The sequence below is a fragment of the Atractosteus spatula genome, chromosome 21 (genome assembly GCF_055471065.1).
Source record: "Atractosteus spatula isolate fAtrSpa1 chromosome 21, fAtrSpa1.hap1, whole genome shotgun sequence".
NCBI lineage: Eukaryota > Metazoa > Chordata > Actinopteri > Semionotiformes > Lepisosteidae > Atractosteus > Atractosteus spatula.
The window spans coordinates 17,337,595-17,363,299 of record NC_142726.1 but is presented as its reverse complement, the minus strand read 5'-3'; the positions used below and the strand labels follow the sequence as shown (position 1 = coordinate 17,363,299).

Sequence of the window (25,705 nt, the reverse complement as noted above, 5' to 3'; positions counted from 1 at the left end):
TGATAAGTTATCGATATCAGCCAGAGTGAGAACAGGCATTTTACAGCCGACAGAAAATAAAAAAGCGTTCCCTTTAAAGAGCCGTGCTGGAAAGCCTATGTTAAAAGCGCCTGCGCCCCCCGCCTCTCCCCCCTCCGGGAGACCATCCCTTTAAACCGAACTTGCTGATTCCGTCCTCGCGGCCAGAGAGCAGCTCCGTGTCTGCTGCGCCGGAGTGACATTTACTGCCGCAGATCCGGGCGCCGGAGCAAGCGTCTCAGGGAGCGATTGCATAGGAGATCCTTTACGCTTCTAGTACCAGACTGAGAAGGAGAGAGAAGAAAAACCAAGGGACTGGTGACATTTAGGAGAAGAGAAAGTGTGATTTGCGGAGCTGAGACAGGGGGGCTCTGTAAATACCAAGTGCACGCGCTGGGCTCGGCTGGAATTGGGAGCTCTGCTTTGCTGGATTTTGGGTGAGACGAGCGAAATTCTTGACGTTGATTTCCGACGCAAATCAGACTGAAGATCCTGGTTTTGGCGTGGATAAAGAATAACATACAAACGATAAAAAGCAAGGATGTCATAAGGACGCAAAGCCCCGAGTTGTTTTGACAAAATAGCGTTTTTCTTTTTTTTTACAAGCGTCAAGTACAGTTTCCATCAACCCTAACGCAGACCAAGCGGCATATTTCAAAGATGTCTGTGCCGGTAAGTAAGAAACCTAGAGGCAAGAAATCCCTGCATGCTGTAAATTCATGAGCCGTGAGGAGGTTCCGAAGGCGGAAAGAGACCGGGCTGAAGTGTACACTATGCGCGGACGAGGCAGTGTGGAAGTCTGCGCCAAGTAGCTCCGCTTGGCTGACTTGTGTGCATTTCTGCTCTATGTTTATGAGTCCGTGTTGTGGAGCTGCTGCTGTGCTGGTCGCGGAGATGACAGGGCAGTTGTCTGTAATAAAATGTCCTTACCCGAAGTTTCTACTGTGTGCCCATCAGAGGCGGGTGGCGTAGCCCCGGCTCCGCCGCGCGGGTGTGCGGGCAGGGTACGGCGGGGATGCGCCAGGTGTGTTAGGCGCGCTAGACCTTCTCTTACTGCACGCACTTTCCGTGCACTGCGTGGATTACTGAGCGGCTGTGCGTCCGAAATATCCCACCTGCCCGCACGTCAAACCTAGCTACCGCTCTGATATACAGGTAAGAGGGGCGCAGGGGGCACAGTGCAGTCCAGATGGGGGTAGGGTTCTGGTCTTCCGACCTGAGCCCTAATTCCCTAATTACATTACGGCTCTTGATGTGCTTAGTTGATCATATTGAAGCTTTTCCTCGAGAAACTGGATATTTAAATAGACTCAAAAACCTGCTGGACAGCCGTGGAGAATCGGATTTGAGCGTCCCTCGGTACAGAATACATGATTAATCCTATACGCCGGTGGAAACCCTTCGTTGTCTATGGTTTTGATCTGGAACTTCCGATTTATAGAAACACTTCTGTATGCTTATGCACTGAGTATACATATACTGTATGTGCATCATTCGGTGGGTTATAGAGCACATCGAACGTGCTCACATTGTTAAAGGTTTTAAACAAATAATAATTATATCCTTATATAGCCCATTTCTGGACACTCCACTCAAAGCACTTTACAGTCATGGGGACTCTCCACCACCACCAGTGAGCAGCCCCACCTGGATGATGAGATGGCAGCTGACCTGCACCAGTTCACTCACCACACACGCCGTGGTAACACCCCTAGTCTTTTTGAGAAACACCCTGGGATTTTTAATGATCACAGAGAGTTGGGACCTCGGTTTTACATCTCACCTGAAGAACAGCGCCTTTTTACAGTGCATTGTCCCTGTCCCTATTAGGACTCACAGACCACAGGGTGAGCACCCCCTACCGGTCCCACTAACACCTCTTCCAGCAGCAACCTCACTTTTTACCAGGAGGTCTCCCATCCAGGTACTTGCCAGGCTTACAGCTGCTGAGCTCCAGTGTGCTGCAAGTTGTGAGCTGCAGGGTGATATAGTTGCTGGCAAGTTTTATTTATAGACTTCTTTGTCAAACGTTTGCCAAAGTTTGGAACACGCAAAAGAACAGTGCCCACTGTGGATAGCTGCGAAGACCAACATTTATTACACAAGGAACAAGTAATAGGTTTATTCCATGCTGAAAAAAAGAAGAGAGAAAACACAATGTTTCGGCCGTGGAGCCTTCTTCAGGTGTGAAGACCTGAAGAAGGCTCCATGGCCGAAACGTTGTGTTTTCTCACTTCTTTTTTTCAGCATGGAATAAACCTATTACTTGTTCCTTTGCAGCCTACGCATGCTGATGCAGCTACCCACCTGATTTATTACACAATACCAGCAGTTGCCAGGTCAGAATCAAGAATCTTCTGTGTCAGTCAGATCCCATCGGAATCGATACCTCCAGTCAGATCCCATCAGAATCCATAGCTCCAGTCAGATCCCAGCAGAATCCGTAGCTCCAGTCAGATCTGAGGGGAATCCACCGTGCCAGTCAGATCTGAGGGGAATCTGCAGTGCCACATCAGATCCCAGGGGAATCTGTGGTTCCAGCCAGATCCCAGGGGAATCTGTGGTTCCAGCCAGATCCCAGGGGAATCTGCAGTTCCAGTCAGATCCCAGGGGAATCTGCAGTTCCAGTCAGATCCCATGGGAATCCGCCGTGCCAGTCAGATCCCAGGGGAATCCCCGGTGCCAGTCAGATCCCAGGGGAATCTGCCGTGCCACATTAGATCTCAGGGGAATCTGCAGTTCCAGTCAGATTCCAGGGGAATCCGCAGTGCCACATCAGATCCCAGTTGAATCCGCCGTGCCAGTCAGATCCCAGGGGAATCCGCTGTGCCAGTCAGATCCCAGGGGTAGCGCAGTGCTAGTTCCTTCATGGATCTGGTTCCTTTATTTTCAGCTGATAAAAAAATTGGTACTTTTGTTTTCACACAATTTCGACTGAATACAATGTAGCAACACTTTATTTTGCATTAATATAATTTTTCTGTGTTAGTAAACAAGTGTTTTTATGAAGTTGTTAGCAGATTTCTATGAATTAATATCTGGGACTGTTATCTAGTAGCTGTTTGTAGAGGTGGGTAGCTGTTAAAACCGGGGTGGGTTATACAGTATTGGCATAGAGCTCAGCTAGCAACATGTCCTCTTATTCCTGTGACCGGTGTGCTGGCTCTGGGTCATGCTGGTGATTGATCCTGGGACAAGCGCTGCTCTTTAACCTGCGTATCCGAGAGGTTCAGAAAGCTGCCAGGGAACCGCAAGGCCATTCCTTTAGTCCTGAAGACCCGCTGTGCCCTGGACAGAAACACTTGTACCAGGAATGTGCTGTGACTCCATGTTAACAAACCAGCCTCCCAGGAGGCCCAGTGTTCATTCTGGGGTGTTGTCTGTGGAAGCACTGACATGTCTGTATCTGCTTATTGAGACAGCGCCTGTCATCTTCACAGATACCGAGCTGTTAAGATTCTGTTTTCCTTGTGCAAGCTGTGCAGTGTTGGAGGATATTGAAGCTCACTGGCCAGGGTCGCTTCTGGTTTGGGCTCGTCTCCAGGCAGCGATGGAGAAGGGTGTTTCGTGCCGCTCAATGAGGAGTATTTCTGGCAGAGCTGGTGTGGCGGTCCTGCTGGCCAGCTCTGCATGGCTCTGCGGCTGTGACACAGGGCCTGACCCGCTCCAGCAAGGCAGCGCTGGTTCTGGTGCCTGTGCAACCCACAGTTGAGGCCGTCTGTCACAGCTGGACGTTGGGAGGATCCTAAATGTGTTGTTTTCTCCCGCTTATACGCTGTGAGGCACACCAACAATAGCCTTGAGAAGAGTTTTTGTGTAAAGTCTCTATATAATGATGCTGAAGAGCTGGTTAATTATCTGCAGTTCTGCTGCGTTATCCTTTACAACATGTCAGACAGAAGGTCCCCAGCACTGCCACATAATCTGATTCCCTGGTCTTTAGTTCCTCAGTAAACATGTTACAGGAATTACGTGTAAATGTCTTCATGCTATCATACCTAGTCCTTTGAAAACAAGCTGTTGTGCAAAGACCTGGGCTCGGAGTGTGGGTCTGCAGTACAGTGGGAATTTCTGCAGTTTTAGGTGCAGTGTGTGGATTGTCTCACGTTTCACACGTGCTTAAAATGACTGGATTATGAACTTGAAGGGAATGAGTTGTGGTCAGTCGTAGTCCAGTTGCCCTCCTCTGCTGTCCCCCCTGGCTGCTGAGGGGCAGGGGGTTTGATGAGAGGTGCAGGAGCACAGAGATGTGCCTCAGTGTGGGTCTTTACAAACAGCTGACATTTGAAGGTTGTCATAGATGATGTTCCACATACATATTCATAATTACCAGCAAGCAGGTCTTTGCATTTCAATAACTTGGTTTAGGTCTTGGCTATTTATATGGGTTGCCCCGGTAACAGTAAGCCTGAAGCTCTCCTCCTTGATGTGTCTTTCTTGGCACTTAGATTGCCTACCTAGTGGCATTTCCTTCCATGCACACTTGTACAAACACCCATACATAAGCGCCCACACACACACACACACACACACACACACACACACACACACACGTACGTACACATACGTGTCCAGGCAGACACACACGGTCTGTTCTGGTCTCTCCTGAGCACATCACCCGCCATGCCTATCATGTATCATAGGACATGATGACGCAGTTCCGAAGCCGCTTCTCTGCTTTTGTGGTTTCTGTCTTCAGATTTAAAGTGTTTGTTGTAACACTTGTCAGATTGTACCTAGATAATCCTTTTCCAAACTCCTTCCTTCCAGTGGAACCAGTTGCTCCTGTATTCCTTACTGGAGAGAAAGCTGTTGTGTTTTGAAGCACCTTTGTCAGACTTTAATATATGTTGAGGTCCATTCTTTGCGTAAATAAATGCAATGGTGCACCAAGCTGGAACAGATTACAACAGCCCCGTTCAGATCACATTATCCAGTCAAGTGTGTTTATATTGTTTCAGGTAGTGTGGGTGTGCGCCTGCAGCAACACTTATTAATATACCAGCTGTTCTGTCCAGACAAGCCTGATGCACCATTGTCTGTGTTTTAAGTGTTGCTGAAGGAATTCAGGGAGTCGACCTCTTTGCTGAAATATATTAACATTTTCCTGAACAGTAGCTGAGCAGAGATGTGGCCTTGGATTGTAGTGGTCAAGTGTCAGAATTTGAATTGTCTCAATAGAAACCTATTTCTCTGTCCAAGTTTTTTACTAATTGAGTGAGGAGGGGGTCTTTGTAGGCGGCGGTGGCGTTCTGTCAAAGGAAATAGAAGACGTTCCTTAAGAACTGGCTAACAATGGACCACAGAGCTGAATGTCACGCTCTGGCCCGCGAGTTCTGTGGCGCACATTCCTTCAGGACACTCCCGGGGGAATGCAGGGGCTCCGGAACCAGCCGGCCATGTGTGTGGGCGGCCTGCTTTCTGAATGTGGAATATGAAGTACAGGGGCCGGGAGTTAGAGTTATGGACCCTCTGTATCCATCTCTCCATTGTGCATGTGCAGATGTTTTAGAAAGCTGCACAATTTCAGTCTTTGCTCTCAGCCGAAGAGTGGAGTGCAGAGCTCCTTCGCGGGCCCAGCCCGGAGATTTCGCCTGCCCTCCAGTCCGTGTCTAAGTGCTGTGCCTGCTGTACATGTCCTCTGTACCATGTCTGGCGGCTGCCTCCTGGCAGCGGTGGGCCGTGGTCTGTCCATGCTCACCTCTGCTCTCCCTCTGCTTTTCACCGCACTCTCCTGCTCTGACTGTGCTGCAGGGACGCGGCAGGTGGCTTTCCCCTCTTTGCCTGCAAGGCCTCTGGCCCTGAGCCGCTCTCTTGCTGTCTGATGAAGTGGTGCGCAGAGAGGAGCTGGCTGCCCTGTGTGAAATTTGGCCAGGTTGCTCCACTTTCGAAGCCCTGTGTGATTTCACACCCACTGCCTCTTTGTCCCGGCAGCCGGACAGACCGCTGAAAGGGCCCCTTGTGCTCCTGGAGCAGGGCTGTGAGTCCCAGGGTCACCTCTGGGCTTAAAGGGCAATTGTCATCCTCAGATATGAGGCTTTTTAGTGTGTTTTTAAATACAATGTGCTTGATGGCTCTGTGATTTGATGCAGGTTTCAGAGCTAGAGCAGGCTCTAGCAGTCTCAGGTATTTTCATACATCCTGTGTCCGAGAGTGAGTGGGTGGCTATTGATCAGGTATAGGTGTGTGAATTACCTGTGCAGCAAGTCTCTGATGTCTGAGCTGGCCTGTCGGTAGGGGATCAGGACGGGACTGGAGCTGTCGAAGTGGCCATCACGTGCAATGCTCAGCCTTCATGAGTGGAGAGTTTGTGGGGATAGGGTGGGGCTGTCCCTGGAGAGCTGGCTAGCGCTGTGTGGCAATGACATCATCTTGGCTCATGATCTATATCCCTGCAGCCTTGTGAGCAATACTGTCTTCAGGCTTTGTGTGGAGATGAAATTTTGAAGCATCTGAAACATTCCACAGCTGACTGATGAATATAGCACCCGGGCTTCTCAGACACACAGCCCTGGAGGATGTCATTCGGGGGGCTTCAGAAGTCTTGAGCCTCTTCAGCTCCTCCTGTTGGTTGCTTGTAGTGCTGGACAAGCAAAGAGGAATTACTTTAGGCACTTGAGATGACAGAGCAATGTATTCTGATCTTGGCACTGTGGGAAGACACTGGGTGTGTGCATTAACAGGGTCTGTGGCAGAACCCAGGTATGTGTTTTGAGAGCTTGAGCACATAAATGCATCGGTGAGCTCATCGCTGATTTTATGAGGCTAGACTTTTAAGTCAATTGCTTTTCAGCCATCGATCCCTCCCAGATCACAAGATGAGTGATTAAACTCAGACGCTGAAGGAGGGGTATGCTACTATGGGCACCTTATTCAACTAAGGAAACAGGACCACAAGGAGGCTGTAAATCCCAATGGAAATTGCTTGGATGTGTGGAAAAGTTCCAAGATTTTTTTCATTCCATGAGTACTTTGTTCAAAATAACAGATGTTCCCTTAACATTTGCCCCAATGGCTACACAAAGGGAAACCCATGTGTGGTTAACAGCAGCACCTTAAGACCCAGAAGCCTCTGCGAACCCAGGGAGCTGAGTCTTCTGGAGTGAGCAGAGACTGCAGTCCCTGGGCTGTAGAAGGTTAGATGTGCTTTGCAGTGCATTTCACAAATTACTGTGTCATTATGAATTCTACAGCACCAAAATTGACTGGGTAATGAATGCTGTCCTTACTACAGGATGTGCTTATTGCTGTATTTCAAACTGATTTCCATTTTTTAATAAGGCTGCAGAAATACCCCCCACGCCTCCCACCTCCCATCTCCCTCGTCCTGCTCCTCCAGTGTAATTATATTCCTCAAAACGAAATGAAAATGTTTAATGTCGCAGGCGGCATCAGCACGCGTCTGACCTTTGATGATTGAGGCTGCAATGTAATTTGGGATTAAAAAGGAAAAAAGCATTTCTGTCTCCACTGTATTGGCCCGCTGGCCTGACCTTTTCGTGTGCTGCCCTTCTCCCTTTCCACCGTCAGGACCAGAGCTCTCTTGTGAAAAATAATGAACCTACACAACATTATTACTGGTCCATTGACAAACAATTGACAGTGTCATTACCGTCTAGCAAAAAGGGCTCCATGATGAGCAGAGCTGGCCAGGCCTGAGATGTGACATGCCCCAGCTTCAGATCATGCCATTCAGACAGTTATTGTGGGTTTCATGAGGGAGCTCTTTGAGTGGGAGCACGGTGACCTGTTTTGCTTGGGTGTTCTTTCCCGCCTGCGGGCACATCCATGCAGAACATCCACACAGAGATGCACAGGTAGAGAGCTTCTGCAGGAGCTCCCACACTGCTCACCGCTCTGAGCCCTGAGACAAAGGGCACTCCTGAACCGCCCGGCCTGGCTGCAGTGCTGATGTGGTGTCATGTTACAGGCAGGCTGGGAGGAATCCTCCCCGAGAGGCAGGCTAGCTGCTGGGGAGGCTTCACATCAAGGCAGAGATGGAGAGAGAGCTTCCAGGGGCTGTGCACAACCCTGCTTCCAGGAGGCTGTCTGCACTCTTGACAGAGCAGCTCCCAAGCTAGCAAGTTTCTTTCTGGCAAACTGGGCGAACAGCAAAAACAATTCTAAAATATGATGCAAAATGTCCTCCTGGTAGATTGAATTCAAAGTCATTTCACATTCACACAGTCACTCTTGGCTGTTTTTTATTGCTATAGAAGCAGGAAAAGGAAGCAGGAAATGTAGGTTTTACTATACATGAAACACAATTGATGTACGGCGTGGGATATAATGATTGTTTTGTTTGGCACTGTGCACTGCATGGAGAAGAGAGGAGGTGTTTGCCTCCGTGTGCCGATGTCAGGGCTTGCGTTTCTCGCTACCCCTGTCCCTTCACCTCTTCAGCCCGCGCCTCTCTTTATAATGAAGTACAGTAATTGCACTGTTCTGTGACAGCAGCCACAGGTAGAGAAGTGAAAAACAAAAGACTTCATCTGTTGAATTACAGAGGATTGTGAGAGTGAGGTTATTCAACTCCAGCGCTGTGACTTTCTCCCACAGGCTACAATGTACAACAGCGTGGTCTTGTTGTGTCAGTTTAGGGCTGATTCAACAACCTCCTGGACTGACCTCGCATGTAGCGCTGTGATTTTCCCTTCCCATGATCGGCAGGTGTGCAGAGACAGAAAAGTGGGATTGCAGCACCTGTAAATGCAGTTCAGAACAACTCCTTTGCTACAAGGTAGAAGGGTGCCTAGTATTTTCTTTAAATTAATTGTAGGCGCTGAGAAATATTGCTTTATTCTCACTGCGTATCACGCTGCTGTCTGGTAACCCCTTGGAGCAGGAGGGCTGTCTGGGGCTTCGCCTGAGCTGCTCCTGGGCCTCGGGAGAAGCAGGATCCATCAGCGCGAGCTGCTGCAGAATTGGGTTTGAACTGTGAGGGCAGGCAATTTATTTCTCATTCGGAGCTGATTTCTCCGTGTAGGACGGGGAGAAGGAGCGGGCCGGTGGGGGAGAGAGCAGAAGCTCTAGCGCAGAATCCTCCCTCTTCCCTCAGTGAGGCGGCAGACCCTCCTGTGAGGGCACCGCAGGCCAGCCAGGCTGGGCGTGGGGCTTGGGGGGCACTGAGCTCTGCAGCACCGCACCCCAGATGTCTGTGGCCTGTAGCAGTTCAGGCCTCAGCTGTCTGGTTTGTGGGACTGAGAGGAGGTTTGTGTTGGGATGTTTTAGCCCCACACGGCAGGAATTGGATACAGGATGGGACCTGGGGCTTGCCCTTCAGGAAGACTAGGCTGTGCTCCAGTTTACTGCTTTTAGCTCCAAGAGAGTGTTGTGTGATGTACCTCTGACAGCATGGTGCAGCCCTGGTTCTCTTAGCAAAATTGTGCCCATTGGACTGGATGGGTAATTGCACAGCCAACCAGCAGGTGGTCAGACAGGGCTTCCTCCCTGCTGGGGTGCACAGCCTGCTCTCTGTACTGCAGCCTTGGGGGTGGAGATCTATTACTGTTCCCCTTCCCCTCTCCTGGTCTCCTGTACCAGTCACAGTCCCTCCACTTCACAATGAGAATGGCGGGAGAGTGGCGTGATCTCATTGTTCCCAAGCCGGATGTTGCTTCCTCGGATTGCTCAGCGCTTTGCAAACAGGACGCAGATGAGGATTGGAGTCCCCTGTGCTGAGAGATCCTGTGGGCAGGGCCAGGTGCAGAGGGCCTGCTGGCTCCAGAGCTGCAGGACTGGTGCTTGTGGCACTCTGCCTGATCCCAGTGAAACAATGCACACAGGCAGTCAACACAGTCAGCAACTGCATGAGCTCACTATTGTGCAGAATCACATAACAAGCTCTTGTTTGCCACGTGAAGTATAATATACAAGAAAACCCAGAAACGCTGCTCTGCACTTGGTAGAATATGTTTTTTTTTTTAGGTTTCATAATTTTCTAATATGCCGTGAATACAGACTTTTAAACGTGCTTGCTGCAGTCCTAGAAGACTGTTCATTTCTGTTTAATAGGATTAGAGCTTTTCATTACTGTACTTTCTCATCTCCATTTCTGTTGTAAAGGGAGAGTGGAGAAGCCTGTTATTGCCTAGTAAGAGGGAAGCGCTCCTCAGTGTGTACAGGCCAGCTCGGGAAACAGCAGCCTGGCCTGGCCTGCTAAAGTATTCAGTGGGAAGGAGAGGAGCCAGCCTCTTTCTAGCGCTTTGATATTTCCCATCTGTCTGTGACCTTGGGAAAGGATCAGAGGGTTAATCCTTTACCAGTAGCTGCTCTGGGAAGACTGCGGGCATGCAGGAGCTGCTCGGGGAGAGAGCAGAGGTGTATTTTTAGGGGCTCCCTGAGTTTCTGCAATGTTACGGGCATCTCACGCTGTAGCAGAGGGCCCTGCAGGTGATAGTGGGGACAGGTTTGTGCATGTCAGTGTATTAATATTTTTTTTTCACATCTATAGTTCATCTATCATCCTGTGCATCTGTCTCACAGTCTTACCTTTTATCACTGTGATTTGCACGGAGCTGCATATCACACCTACTTGCACAAGAGGGGAAAAAAACATTTTGTTTGGCTTGACAGAGTGTTCCAGACTTCACACGCCAAGTATTTTAAAAACTGGAGTAAATCTGAAAACTATCTGAAACCTCCTCTAGAGCCGTGCGCTCTGACTCGTATGCTTTCTCTCTGCTGTGGATTCACAGGAAGTGAAATGCAAGCTAATCCTTTCAGGGTTGTAGTATTAGACTCCACAACCGTTCCTCCTCCGTGCTTGATAATGTACTGTGGATGTAGCTCTGCGTACTGTGGGCGCCATCTCCATCTTTTATTCATGGTTTGTTTGCGTGTTTTAACTGCAGCACCGAGCTGGCTGGGGGCGGGTGGGTCTGTGTGAGGCTGAAGAACGAGGGCTGTGGGCCTCCTCTGTGCCGACAGGCTCCATACTGAGCAGTTTCGTCAGAAAGCCAAACCTGGGGCCTGGTTTAGCCCCTATAGCAATGCCACTTACTCTACATTTAATATATGGGCACAGTACAGCTCTTCTTAAAGTTAGGCCCATAAAATTTCACAGCTTGTTATTATTTTCTTTTTGGATTTCTACTGTACTCGTTGTTTTAGCTAATTTTAAGAGCACTGTTTTATTTCATTTGTTGTAATACCAAAAAAAAAGCATCAGGGAGCTGTGCTTCAGGAGTGTATTAAATGTCAAGTATGATAGAAACTGTGTTGATCTCTAGACAACTGGAGAACTCAATTATAAGCACGGTGCTGAACCACAGAATGCACTGTAGATGTCTGTGAAGCCATCTGGAAGCCACTGCAGGGAGCTGAGCGCTGGAGTGATGTTTTGAGAGCGCTGAGTGGGCTGTCTCTACGCTGAGCACATCCTCCGGTCAGTAACTCTCCAGCGAGGTCAGTGCCAACAGGATTTGCCTATGTTGTTTTTTCTGCAGTTTTACAGTTTCCTCCTCAGCAGCTGAGTTTCATTTCTGCCTTTTCCGATTTCTGCCGCATCCTGTGATATGTTTTTGCTGGTTAGTATATGGAGTTGGTGGAGTTTGCTGGTTACAGATTGCAGCCAAAGAAGATTATATTTCTAGCAATACATATTATAAATGCAGTATGCAGTAGATTACTAGAAGTTTTCAAGCCCTGCAAGTCTAATAATTCATGTGAAATCCAGCGGCTTGTGGTTTAGTAAAAGGCTTGAGCTTTGGGAACAAGTTAAGGTGAAAATTAAGAAATCTTTTCAGCTGCTGAGCATGCTTTGAGAGTTAGAATAATTTCTTTAAATTTTTTTCCTCTTGCAGCTATATGGAATTTAGTTAGAAGTGTTGAATTTAAATAAAGGAATGTTGTGTTAAAATTGTATAATTCACTCATTTGTTATATTAAAATTCACTCAATTAACTAGTAAGACCTCATTTAGAATATCTGGATTCAGTTTTGGAACAGAGGAGACAATGAGGGCACCTGATTCAAGTATTCAAAATCCTTAAAAATGCACTGACTGGCATTTGACTGAATATAGGTCACATGGAGGTAAGCTACAGAGGGCTTTTTCTTGTGAACTGTGATGAGTTTCATACTGCAGTTTTTATGCAGCACAGTGCACATTCAGGATGCAGTGAGCTAAGTCTCCACAGCCTTTCCCTGGCTATAACATGCATGTTTAATTGAACAAAGTGCCAGGAGGGGGCTGGAAAATGAAATGCTGTCCTCGGGACAGAGATCAATGCTGGCCTGCTACATTATTCTTGCCATGTTCTTGCCTACCTGCACACTCCTTCACAGTGTGTGTGGTTCTGTGGATAGGGCCAGCTGCCGTGGGGTTCTTGCTGGGATGGGTAATGGGAACAGTGCAGTACTATCACAGGTTGTGTCCGACCTCTTCACTGTATCATCACAGACGCTGCTTGAATTCCAGAGTGTGAGTAATTGATTAAAGTACTCTTTTTCACAGTGCCATGTCAGAGACAGCGCTATGACTACTAAGACTGAAACCCTCTTGCTGGGTCTGCTGCAAAAAGCTTTAAAAGCAATTTAAATGCAATACATAGAGGAACTTCCGTTCTGAATCAGCAAAAACGATGTTCTGTAAAAGCTTACATATTTTAACAAATAACAAACTTTATACAAGCATTCTTCCCCACCCCATTCACATTTCTTCAAATCTGCCTAAAATATTTTGCTCAAAGTACAGAAGGGAAATCAGCCCCTGCAGCCCCTGTCGTGGCGCTGCTGTGTGCAGAGAGGCTGCCTGCTTCCCTGCGTTGCGCTGACAGCGGCTGCTCTCTCCTGCGGGGGCTGAAATGGAGAGCAGCAGCCAGCTCCTCGCTCCACTGCTCCGTGATGGGCGCTTGTGTCCAGCAGCCCCGGCCCACGACACCTCTCTCACGGTGTTTCTGTTCTCGGGATCGTGCAGCAGCTGATGTCGCCCAGTCAGGCAGCCAGCGCAGAGACAATGATGGAGAGCTGGACACTTCGCCGCCACTTCTCCCTCTTTGGCACCTGTCAGTGCTGGTCAGTGAATGATGGGGCGCAGGGGGCAGGGCGCAGGGCTGATGACTCCTGCCGTACAGAGATGTGTTTGACTGCCCGCTCTGCCAGCAGTGCCTGGCCGGCGAGGCTGGCTGGCGAACCTGTTCCTCTGCCCAGGGAGCGTGGCAGGAGGCCAGGAGCGTGCCTCCGTCGCTTGCACACCGGCAGGCATGGCTGTCCGCCTGGGCACCTGCCCAGGAGCACTGCTGTCCCTTTCCTCTGTTTCCAAGTGCTTGCGAAAGTCAGGCGCTGGTGTCGGGGATGAGCTGTCATTTGATTCGTGTGAAGAACCCTTGGCATCCTGGAGAGGACAGCACTCCTGACACAGTGTGCACAGCGTGATGTATAAATCAGAGGAGACTGCTGTCAGCACAGCTTTTCATCATGAGGGGACCTAAAACTCTAAAAGACTAACTGGTCAGCCTTCTTTCATCCAGCAGCACCAGCGGCAGCAGCTGACATCATTGAAGACCGTCAGTCTGGTGAAGGCCGGGCAGCTGCTGCAGACCCAGGGGTGACTGGCAGCCTGCCTGCGGTGGTGCTGGCTGGCAACAGCTTATAGGACTCCCTCTCCTGCCTGGTGCTGGGACTGATGGAGGAAAATGTGCCAGAGGTGCCATGTGTGCAGTCTAAGCTCTGTAGGGTTGAAAGAATTCACCTTGCTGGTGCACAACGTAAATATTATCATTAAAAAAAAGTTTAGTGCTTTGTGCTCATTTCCTACTCCATCATTAAACCCAAACGTTATGCAGTGGCCAGATTTTGGGATACGTTAAGCCTTCATCCAGACAGTGACATATGTTTTAGTAGTCTGTTCCCTTGCTTTTGGAAAGAAAATTCTTTGCATTCTCAGCTCGAAACAGGTTGAAACCAGTTATTTCGTTGGATCCTCAATAAGCTCCTCTAAGTCTGTTTCTCTGGCCAGCCAGCTCGTCTCTTGGTATTTCTAAGCGACAGTGACAGAGGCGTTTGATAAGGGGAGATGAGAAATAAATCAGAGAATGAACGTGTAAATAACTCAGTGCTCTGCAGAAGCTTTCCAGTTAGATTCCATCTGTAATCGTTAGCGGCTGTCATTTCTGCTGCGCCGTGCCTTCGGGAGAATGTGATGGATGTCATCCGCGTTGTCTTGCCATGAATAAGTGACCTTGATGGGGCAGACGAGCCCAGACAGCCTGAGAGCCCCTGATTGATGTTGTCCTGCCGGAGCCCCGGGGCCGAGTGCTGGGGTGCAGCATGCCTTAGGGAGCTTCTCTTGTCTCTTTGCCCTTAACAAAGTTTGCAGCAGAGCTGCACTGCAGTTTCCTTTTTCCCCACACTGTTTGCATGATTATGCCATGAACTTGTATTGATTCTGCCTCAGGATCCCACAGTATCTGGCTTCCTTCCTGTCCCCTGTGAGCATCTCCCTGCTTTTCCACCTGGACTTCACTTGTCTCTTGCACTGCTTGGCCACACTAGACTGTTATAGCTGTTTCATTCCTCCAGCTGCTAGACTCGGGGTCTGGGCCTCTGGACGCCTGACTGGAGGGCTGTGGGTCCCAGTAGCAGGCTGGACGCTGCTGATGCCTCTCTGAGCAAGGAGCTCCAGTCAGTAGACTTACCTGGTAAAACAGGCCAGCCCTTCCTGCTGGCAGTCCTGCTGGTCTTGGTGCAGAAGGCAGGAGGGCTGGAAGGGCAAAAGGGTATCTGCTGGGCTGGACCCCTCCCCCTCCCCCGCATCTCAGACCTGATGTGTTCTGGGACCTGTAGTTCCAAACTAATCTGCAGCCAGAATCAAAATGTGAGATTCATTCCCCAGGTGGAACAATTACCTACTTGATTGCTCATATCGTAATATCAATATCGTTCTAGCAAAGCTGTTTTTATTATGGTCAGTGTTATTATTTTTATTATGGATGGTAAAATGAGGCCTGACTCTCTAATTAACCTGCTCCACTTCAGAGGATCTGCTGTTTCCTGGCTGCTCTCTGAGGACGGGCTGCTCCAGTTTGGATTGCATGAGTGGCTTTTTCTCTGAACGTCATGTTTGGTGACGTGTGCTGACCCAGCTCTGTAGGTTGCATTGGAAATAGAGTGACAGGCAGGGCTGTGCTGCCCTGGAGGGGAGAAAACGCTTTGTTCAAGCGGTCATCATCGTAGTCAGTCTGCACAGTACACCTTCCTAGTTTTAGATCATGCAATGCATTTACATTGCTCTCATGTCTTTGTGTGGTTTCTGCAGTGTGTAACTGCAGAGCTCTGTGCCTCGCTGTGCTCTCACCAGCATGTCACTATTCTTGACTTGTCTTTGCTGTTATTAGCTTAGGGACAGATACAGACTTTTGGCCTCTTAATCTGCTGATGAGGCAACCGGGAGCTGAGAGAAACCTTTACAGAATGCTGGTCTGTTGCCTTAGTAAAAGTGTAATTCAAGCATGAAAAATTATTTTTGCCAGCAATGTGCTCAGTCCATAATCTCAAAAACCTAGCTCATAAAATCTAACACTGCATGGCACAGCAGTAAAGATTATTGCCTGTGATAAATTGGTGGATGGAAGCTTCACTTGGGTTGTTTCAGCAGATCTAGGGCTGTACAGGAGGCACGCTGCAGTGCCTGCTGTCTCTCCCTCTCCCTGCTCGCAGGTCTTCTCGGAGTGAGCGTGGAGAGGAGATCTGGCAGACGTGTGATGTTCACTACACAGGGCCAGGGTGTGATGCAGCTGGCCTGTTTGGTGCCATTTCAGTTCAAAAGCTGCTAACTGTTTTGGAAGTCAGTAATGGAAATGAGAGACAGATAATTAGAATTCTATATATAGGACCTAGTTATCAATGGCATGTTGGCAGCCAACAAAGGTATTTTTTAATATGTTTTATTTTAGAAATTGAGTGGTCAGCACTTTCAAAGATCACAATAAAAATCCACTAGGACTCCAGGCTGCACATCTCTTTTTGTGGCATTTTTACATGGGGCTGTTATTCCAGCCTGCAGGGTGCTGGGGCTGCAGGGAGCTGGGATTGGTGTTGTGCTCTCTGGAGCTGACACTGTGGATATGATGGTAGTGATCAGGGCAGGTCTGAGACCAGGGCAGGGGTCAGTGACCAGGGCCTGTGCCTCAGCTCTCAGCACTGTGGACATGATGACAGTGACTAGGGCAGGGGTCAGTGACCAGGGCCCGTGCCTCAGCTCTCAGCACTGTGGACATGATGACAGTGACCAGGGCAGGGGTCAGTGACCAGGGCCTGTGCCTCAGCTCTCAGCACTGTGGACATGATGGCAGTGACCAGGGCAGGGCCTGTGCCTCAGCTCTAAGCACTGTGGACATGATGACAGTGACTAGGGCAGGGGTCAGTGACCAGGGCCCGTGCCTCAGCTCTCAGCACTGTGGACATGATGACAGTGACCAGGGCAGGGGTCAGTGACCAGGGCCTGTGCCTCAGCTCTCAGCACTGTGGACATGATGGCAGTGACCAGGGCAGGGCCTGTGCCTCAGCTCTCAGCACTGTGGACATGATGACAGTGACCAGGGCAGGGTCAGTGACCAGGGCCTGTGCCTCAGCTCTCAGCACTGTGGACATGATGACAGTGACCAGGGCAGGGGTCAGTGACCAGGGCCTGTGCCTCAGCTCTCAGCACTGTGGACATGATGGCAGTGACCAGGGCAGGGCCTGTGCCTCAGCTCTCAGCACTGTGGACATGATGACAGTGACCAGGGCAGGGTCAGTGACCAGGGCCTGTGCCTCAGCTCTCAGCACTGTGGACATGATGACAGTGACCAGGGCAGGGGTCAGTGACCAGGGCCTGTGCCTCAGCTCTCAGCACTGTGGACATGATGACAGTGACCAGGGCAGGGGTCAGTGACCAGGGCCTGTGCCTCAGCTCTCAGCACTGTGGACATGAAGGCAGTGACCAGGGCAGGGTCAGTGACCAGGGCCTGTGCCTCAGCTCTCAGCACTGTGGACATGATGACAGTGACCAGGGCAGGGGTCAGTGACCAGGGCCTGTGCCTCAGCTCTCAGCACTGTGGACATGATGACAGTGACCAGGGCAGGGGTCAGTGACCAGGGCCTGTGCCTCAGCTCTCAGCACTGTGGACATGAAGGCAGTGACCAGGGCAGGGTCAGTGACCAGGGCCTGTGCCTCAGCTCTCAGCACTGTGGACATGATGACAGTGACCAGGGCAGGGGTCAGTGACCAGGGCCTGTGCCTCAGCTCTCAGCACTGTGGACATGAAGGCAGTGACCAGGGCAGGGTCAGTGACCAGGGCCTGTGCCTCAGCTCTCAGCACTGTGGACATGATGACAGTGACCAGGGCAGGGTCAGTGACCAGGGCCTGTGCCTCAGCTCTCAGCACTGTGGACATGATGACAGTGACTAGGGCAGGGCCTGTGCCTCAGCTCTCAGCACTGTGGACATGATGACAGTGACCAGGGCAGGGGTCAGTGACCAGGGCCTGTGCCTCAGCTCTCAGCACTGTGGATGCTTTTTGTTTAAAGGGTTTGGAAAAACTGCCCGGCTCTACTGGAATTTAACCTTGTGCCCATTGGGCCAAACTGAGATTGGCTCCCAGTGGGGTCCCAGTGAGGTTGCAATGGCATTGCAGTGAGGTTACAGTGGAGTTGTGGTGGGCTCCCAGTAGGGCTCCACTGGGACTCGGGGTGCTGCCCTGCAGGGCTGAAGGCTTCTCTTTGTGTTGTTGTCACTTGTGTTCAGGTGTCTTGTTCCTGCTGTCCTGCTGTTGTGTGAGGGGAGGTACCACAGGGGTTTCAGGACTCGGGTCAGGTGGATGAAGCGTTCCCTCTGAGGGAACTCTTATGTGCCAAGTGAATCTCTGTGGGAGAAGGTCACCCTTTGATCGTCCCTTTGTTCCACCTGTCCCCACAGACAGCTGGGGTCCTCCCTCTCGGCTTGCATGCTCACCCCAGGGTGCTCACTGTCGCGGTGCAGTCTGGGGTGGGTCATGAGCACTAGGGTGTTTTGCGTTTCTGTGTGGGTCAAGGCAAGACAAGTCTTCCTGCTCAGTAACCCTGCACACTTGACGCATGGCTCCAGCTATATTTGTCAGCCTGCGTCTCTATATTTAGGCGTCAGTCGGTACAGGAGCCTGCTGGAGCTGTCACTGCCTGATCAGGAAGGCTTGTTTGCATCAACACAGCTGAGTAAACATTGCAGGCGGCCTCACCTCACTGAGCAGGCTGATCCCTCGTCCCTGCGACAAAGGGTGTGGATTTCTTCTTTCAGGAGTAGGGATCTTCCCAGGTTGGTAATATCAGTAGTTTCCTTTTGTAAAAAAAATGGTGGAGTACCCGTGGTTGCGCTCTGTTCGTCTCTGTAGAAATAATAAAGCAGTTTATCGAAAGAGGGTTTCCTGGATGCTTACTGTTAATCAGCAGCCATATCACTCTGCAACTCACAGCTGGCAGCCCACTGAAGCTCAGCAGTGTGAGCCTGGTCAGTACCTGGATGGGAGACCTACTGGGAAAAACTAAGGTTGCTGCTGGAAGAGGTGTTAGTGGGGCCAGCAGGGGGCGCTCACCCTGCAGTCCATGTGGGTCCTAATGCCCCAGTATGGTGATGGGGACCTTATACTGTAAACAGGCGCCGTCCTTCGGATAAGATGTAAAACCGAGGTCCTGACTCTCTGTGGTCATTAAAAATCCCAGGGCGTTTCTCAAGAAGAGTAGGGGTGTTACCCTGACCTCCTGGCCAAATTACCCATTTGGCCTTTACCAATCATGGCCTCCTAATAATCCCCATCTCTGAACTGGCTTCACCACTCTGCTCTCCTCCCCACTGATAGCTGGTGTATGGGGAGCGTTCTGGCGCACTATGGCTGCCGTCGCATCATCCAGGTGGGGCTGCACACTGGTGGTGGTGGAGAGGATCCCCATTACCTTGAAAGCGCTTTGAGTGGAGTGTCCAGAAAAGCACTATATAAGTGTAAGCAATTATTATTATTATTATAATGTGAGAGAAGTTTGGTTTCATGGCCGTTGACTGTACTTCATGCCATTCTGGCATCACTGTTCACAGATTGCTGAGGCACAGACACCCCATTCAGATGGAGGTGGAATTGCCCGGTTCCCACAGTAGATAACTGCATGATGGCTTTCCATGTGTGGAGCTGGGATAAAACTGCAAAGGGACACTGAATGATCCATCTGCAGTTGTCAGGATGCAGATGCAACTGTTTGTCTTTTTTGTGTTTTGCAAATTCTGAAAATAACGGATGGTGTTCTGTTTCATTGTGGGCAGGTCAGGGCTGTTGTTGCAATCAGTGGTGAGGAGAGATTGTTAGAAACGGGTCTGGATGTGTGCGAGAGAGCAGTCTGTCTTCTGTGTTTGTCTTTTTGCTTAATTGTTTTTCCTACTATGTTAGTTCACGGAAAAAGCTTCCCTATCCAGGGCAGCTGGCCAGTCTTCCTACTTCCAGTGAAAAATAGGGAGAGAAAGACGAGCAGTCCTCCTTAGTCCCTCTGCTTCATCCCTTAGACTAGGATTCCGTCTGGGATTCAAGCAGCCGATCCGTGACCCAAGGCGCTGGTTTTGTGCAAGCTCTTTGCTTAGATCCGCATCTCGTCTTTCCAGGTGTTCTGTAAGATGTTTGAGTGCCTGCAGGGCCCGGCGGCGGAGGTAGGTTGCGCATGGCTTGTTGTGAAGAATGGGGTTTGGCATGGAGCTGCTGCCTGGAAAATGAGTTTCTCTGAAATGGAGCCTGGAGGCAGAGACCTCTCGTCAGAGCGTGCTGTGGAAACCCGCAGGGCCCCGCGGAGGCCATGGATTGGGGTTGGGACACAAGCCTCCTGCATGCTAGCGTGTTCCCCTAACTCTCTGAACAGCTCTCCCTTCCCCTGACATCTCCGCACATGGGACGATAGAAGCTAAAGACAAGGAGAATACAGTAGCACAGATGCATTCATATCATTACTATTGTTATTATTATCATTATGTACTCTGCCAGCACTGGCACCAAACCATGTGTTCCTCTTAGGCTGGGGATAGTTTTCAATAATCTGATGCCGAGTAAGAAATAGCCAAGGGGTTTTCTGGCATGTGTGCTCACCAGTAATGTTTCAGTCAGCTGTGACTTGAGCCTGTGTCCCTGCGTGGCGGATGAAGAGACACCCAGACTGTGCCAGTCTCTCCCAGGTCTCTTCCACCGCCTCTCTTCAGGCTTCTTTGTTCCTGTTTGTACTCTTTTTATCGGTATCTACAAAAGCTGTTAGGTTTTTGAGACATTTTGATTTTTCTTCTTATGAACGCATTCAAAGCTGCACAGTTTTAACATGGTTTCAGTGAGGCTTATATGTTCAGTTTACTTTGTCTTGTTTAGGTTTGCCACAGATTGTATCATGGTCTATCTTATCACAAAGCCTGGTTTAAGATTTCACTGGACTTTACTGCATTTCAATGTTTCTGCCAGACAAACTGCATTGCACTTTAACAAGAGGTGTCTGCAGAGCACCCTGACTAACTCCTTGATCTGCTGCCTGCTAACTAGCCTGCAGGTTTGATTTAATCAGCAGACTGGACTAACGAGCGAGCTGTGCTCATCCCAGTTCTTATTCAACTTTCACATTCACACGTCTGTGCCTGCCTGCCCCCAATAGGTGACTCAGACACCTTTCCTTCTGTTGCTGATGGCACTTTAAAATTGAACCTTAACTGACAACAACAACACTGACAACACCAACGACAACAACACCACCAACACCAACGACAACAATAATAACGACAACACCACTGACTACAACACACTGACAACACCAATGACAACAACACCACCAACACGGATGACAACAACAATAATAATGACAATACCACTGACTACAACAACACCAACAACGACGAAAACAACACCAACGACGACACGAACAGCAGCAAATGCCTAAACAGACAGCAAAGGCAGGAGCCCCTGACCCCAAGGAGCTGGATCTGCCTGCAGTGAAATGCACACACTGCAGGCGCTTCTGATGCTCTGCGTCTGTCCTTCTGTGCTTACAGCCTTCACTTTCCAATCAAAAACAAGCAGCTGTAGCCCTAGTTTGGTTCAGTTCTCTTTTTTGGAGCTTATTAATTTAAGACTTTTTATAATAAGCCAGAAAAGTTCAGTTGGTTTCATTCAAGGCATTTCCCCTGAATTTATAGCTATTTTAATGCACAGAGTAGCCTCTGTCCAGAATCCCACAATAGAGCTGGAGCCAGAAATGTTAGGAGATCCAACCTTGAATAGTCTTCTAAATTGGATCATTGGTAATGACATTCACAAGGCTGGTGCAGGGCTCTTTCACTGTGAAATACAATCATTACAGTACGTTATTGCAATACAAGAATAAACGTTCATTTGATGTGTCTTTAGTAATCAAAATTTAGTGTGTAATTAGACTCTGAATATTGTTTATTCTATCTCTTTCTTACTGTCAGTTGTTGAAGAGCTTCTCATTAAGCAAGTCCAAGCAAGACTCCAGATCCAGACTGAGGGAGCTACAAGCTCCCTCACTAGCAGTGTGTTTACTGATATTAATATTCTCCCCCAGAGTTCGTAGCCTGTGTGTCAGTCAGGTGCCAGGTCTGCCTTGTTGTGCAGCAGAAATGCTTGCTGGCTGAAGCCTGTGTTTGCAGGGCCCAAGGAGCTGCCAGTCTCAAAGCCCTTCACGTCCAGATGGTTTTTATGCACATTTCCAAAATTAAGCCATATCACTGAGGTTACAATATTAAACAACACAAATTCTCAAAGTCTGTTTTGTTTTTATTTTCTTGCACTAAGGTAACTTCACTTTAGAGAGAGCTGTTAGTGCTGCTCTTCGCTGGCATCTTAGTAGGAAAGAAATGATTGAAATGGGTCACATTCTGATGCTGGCACCAGGCCTGTTTATTTCTTAGTTAATCCTTGTTGGTTACTGGCCTCCTGTAGTTTCCTCTGCACCTCTCTCAGGTGACGTAAGGTCTGACTCTGCCACTGGCCTTGGGGCTGGCTGGTATACAAATATGCCATGTGGGGCTTAGCACTGCTGCCTCACAGCTTTAGGGTTCTGGGCTTGACTCTGGACTGAAGTGATTGCCTGTGTGGAGTCTGCATCTTCTCTCCTGTGCTCGTTTCTCAGAGGCCTCTGCAACCGCCTCCCACAGACAGGTTACCATGCAGGTGAGGGCTGACTGTTGCCTAGTTGAAACCTTCATGGTAAGTGACAATTCAGAGCACAGTTGGGACTCTGGAGTAAGAGAATCAGAGTAGCCTGATGGGTTGAATGTCCTCCTCTCAATCTAATGAACACCTTGAATATTAAACACCTCAAACTATTACTGATCCTTCTCTTTGTTCTAGAACCCAGAGTCCCTGGAAGTGTCTGCAGCAAACCCCATCTCTTTAATTGGCAGCACACGGGAGGGGGGTATGCAGTGGCTCCTGGTGTCTGCTTGCATTAATGTGGAGGAGTGGCTGTGATGATTTGGGGATGATAAGGAAATTCCAGAAGAGGGGAGCACATTCCTGAGGTCAGCAGCCGCAGTCTCCTGCCTGATCTAGGTTGTGTGAAGGCAGCAGGGCTGTGAAGCTGCCTAGGTAAAGCTTTAATATAAGGAGCTAAAGCAAATTGTTAATCGTTTTGGAATTGGTAATGGAGTATTGACAGATTGCTGGGAAATTGCCTCGTCAGTCGTAATTGCGCTTTGTAAGCACAGAGATTGGTGGCACGGTGCTTCTCAAGAGCCCAGCTCACTGTTTGTGTTCCTGCAATGAGGACAGACCAGCTGACAGCAACGACATGTGACTCAACTACAGAACAGCCCTTCTCAGGTCTCCAGAGTGATCAGAACGGGCAAGGGCATGGAAGTGGAGCCGCTCTGCTTTCGACAGAGTGTGGCGTAGTGTTTGGGGTGCCCCTGTGTGGTAGTTTGAGGTACGCCAGAGCAGCGCCACTGAGTCTCTGCCCTGCCATCACAGGGTCTAGCACAACCGTCCCATTGATCAGTGATGTTTGAGGGGAGATTAAAAATTCAATCTAAATCTGACTGTGTATTCCCCTTCAGAGCTGTTACTGAACGCAGCTGTGGTTGTTGTATCCTCCCCGACCACCTGACTGCTTTAATTCCAGAACTGAGAGGGGCGCCTGTACCCCGTTAGGCTGGTAAAGAGTGTTAAGACAACAGTGGGGTCAGCCTTTGCTTGGCCTGTGAGAGTAGGTGACCTGAAAGCCTTCACAGTGCATTCCATCCTCTGATAAACTGGTGTAGTGTTTCACAGCCCTGAGCGGAGGCCTCGGCCACTGCAATCGAAGAGTTGTGTTTTGGGCTAATTAAAGTTCCCTCTGGGGCTGTTGTCACACTTAAGTTTGCCCTCTCAGCCCCTCGTCTCCCCCGCTGCACAGGGCTGCTGTCTGTGTGGAGCAGAAGGTGCAAGAGGCCCTGTGCTATGATGTTGTGCCTGGGGGGCAGACCACATGTTTACAGAACAGAATAGCTTTGCAATTTAAAAAGATCAGCCAATTTTCACAGCAATTTGAGCTTGCGTTGTTTGGCCTGAAGTCATTGACTTCCTTCGCCTCGAGCAGTCCATTCTTTTTCCCAGGTTATTAACAGTAGTTCTGACCGAGTGCTTTAATGGAGCAGGAAGAATGAGAAATGGAGAGCTGACCTTGAAGGGCCTGGAACTGGGAGGTCAGAATCACAAAGCAGTAAAGGCAGCAGGCTTGAGAAAGGCCCTCCAGAGCCAACAGATGACCAGAGTCTCGCTGGCACAGACCTAACAGCAGGAGGCGCTGTGATCCCTCACCCCTGCTGCAGCCGCTGTGCGAGACAGAGCAGCTCTGTGTCCCTGTGCATCTGTGTGGCATCGTGGCTCTGATGCCAACAGCGTGGCCCAGTGCGCTCAGCATTTCTCTTGATGACTATGAACTGTAATGTGCCAGAAGAATTCCCTCCACCTTTAGTATTTATCATGTCTGATCTGAGTTTACCACGTTGTTTTGCTTTTTTTATTCTTATTTTTTTAAGTTTTCCATGTGCAGAGGTTTGTGTGGCCAAGGCTGTTAGCTCCTGAATGCCCGTGCCAGCTGTGGCTCATTAAGGTGCCTTCATTAGCACTGTGCAGTCATGTGACAGCTGTGCGACCCGGGCAGTCCTCCAGAGGGCGGTGTTGTCCTCTGAACTGAAGCTGCCAGGTCTTTATGAGGCACAGCTGAGCACAAACCAGGCTGACGCTGGGGCAGTACGAGGATAGATAAGACTTTATTGATCCCGATGGGAAATTGATGAATTGATGGATTCTCACATCTTTTATTATTTTTACAGTGATCTTCTTCACAGGGCTTGTGTGATACCTTTTCTGCGGCTTTCTTTCAGATTTTAATCATATTGCATTTCTTCAAATTCAGCAAGTGAGTCCTATTTGAAACCCCATGTGTGCTGGTTGCCCCAGTTCCCTCCAGCTCTCTGTGAGCCATCTGCAGACTTGGTCCTTCTCCGTGGCTGCACACTGTCTGGAATACATGGTTTTGGGAGGGAAGCTGTGTTTCAGCCTGTGTGGAAGCACTGTTTAGTCAGTTCCAGTCATCACAGTCCCCAGCACTCTGTCAGATGTGGATGTGGGATTTTCTGGGACTATAAATAGTGATTAAATGACGCTAATAAACGTCTTAAACATGCAGGTGGACAGATAAAGTTGATGTCCCTGATGCCTGATGATAGCTCTGATGGGCACAAGAGCATGCAGGCTGTTTTGTGCTTGTCAAGCGATGTTCTTTGCATCTGAAAATTCTGCATTTTTAGCAGCACCTGACACCTGAAGAAGGCTCCATGGCCGAAACATTGTGTTCTCTTTCTTCTTTTTTTTCAGCATGGAATAAACCTATTACTTGTTCCTTTGCAACTTTAGTCTTATTCTTCTTTGTAAGCTTATGTCAAGATCAATGCAAGATCAAGTTCTAATTAGAAGCGAGTCAAAATCAAGACACTTCTGTAGCATAAAGTTATTATGAGATCCAAAAACTCTTACAAACCACAAACCCTGGAACAGACCTTAATAACTCAGCTGTGCTCTACAGTGTATATCACACCAGCCGAGCTCCTTAAGTCTCAGTGAAACACATCAAACATGCAGAATACAGTGTGAGAATAGCTGAGCTACAAGTTGTCTTTGCTTGTTGATCACATGGAGAGCTGGTCCCTTGTTCCTCTATCTGATGTGTCCAGCTGAAGCAAGACCTGGAGCTGGGTACAGCCATGCTGCTTGGCCTGGCCCAGGAGGAAATCCCTTTCCAGGAAGCTATGATTAAGAGGAGGGCTGTGATGTGAAAGTGGCACATTCCTACATTCCAGAGGTGGGGGGAGGGGCTGGGGGGGCTGGTGAGGGCAGCACCTCTGCAGCCCGGTCCTCTCCGGAGAGCCAGCTGGGACTGGCGGGAGACCTGAGGCCACACCTGAGGGAATCCTCTGCATGTTCCACAGGCACAGACAGAGCGACTCTCCAAGAACTCCAATTTGGGCTCCTCTACAGCATGTTCTGCATCTTGTTGAATTAAAAAATTTAAAAATCAAAGATAAAGAGATTCATCTTTCCTGGGCTGAGCTACTGTAAATCTGTACAGTGATTTCCCCAGGGCTTAACCATGTTTACAAGTGGTGTGTGTTTCAGCAGTTGTTCTCATCGTGTTGTACCTTGAGTTTAATGTTCTT

General features: G+C 49.3%; 1 protein-coding gene across 1 annotated transcript in view; it reads left to right on the top strand.

The window, feature by feature from the left end:
* Window positions 1-157: 157 nt before the first annotated feature.
* The window catches only part of bcar1 (BCAR1 scaffold protein, Cas family member), a 70,718-nt gene continuing 45,170 nt past the window's right edge, over window positions 158-25,705 (top strand). Inside the window, exon 1 of the mRNA XM_088938764.1 lies at window positions 158-690. Coding sequence (XP_088794890.1) covers window positions 679-690 — 12 coding nt within the window. The 5' untranslated portion in view covers window positions 158-678. The remainder of the gene's footprint in view (window positions 691-25,705) is intronic.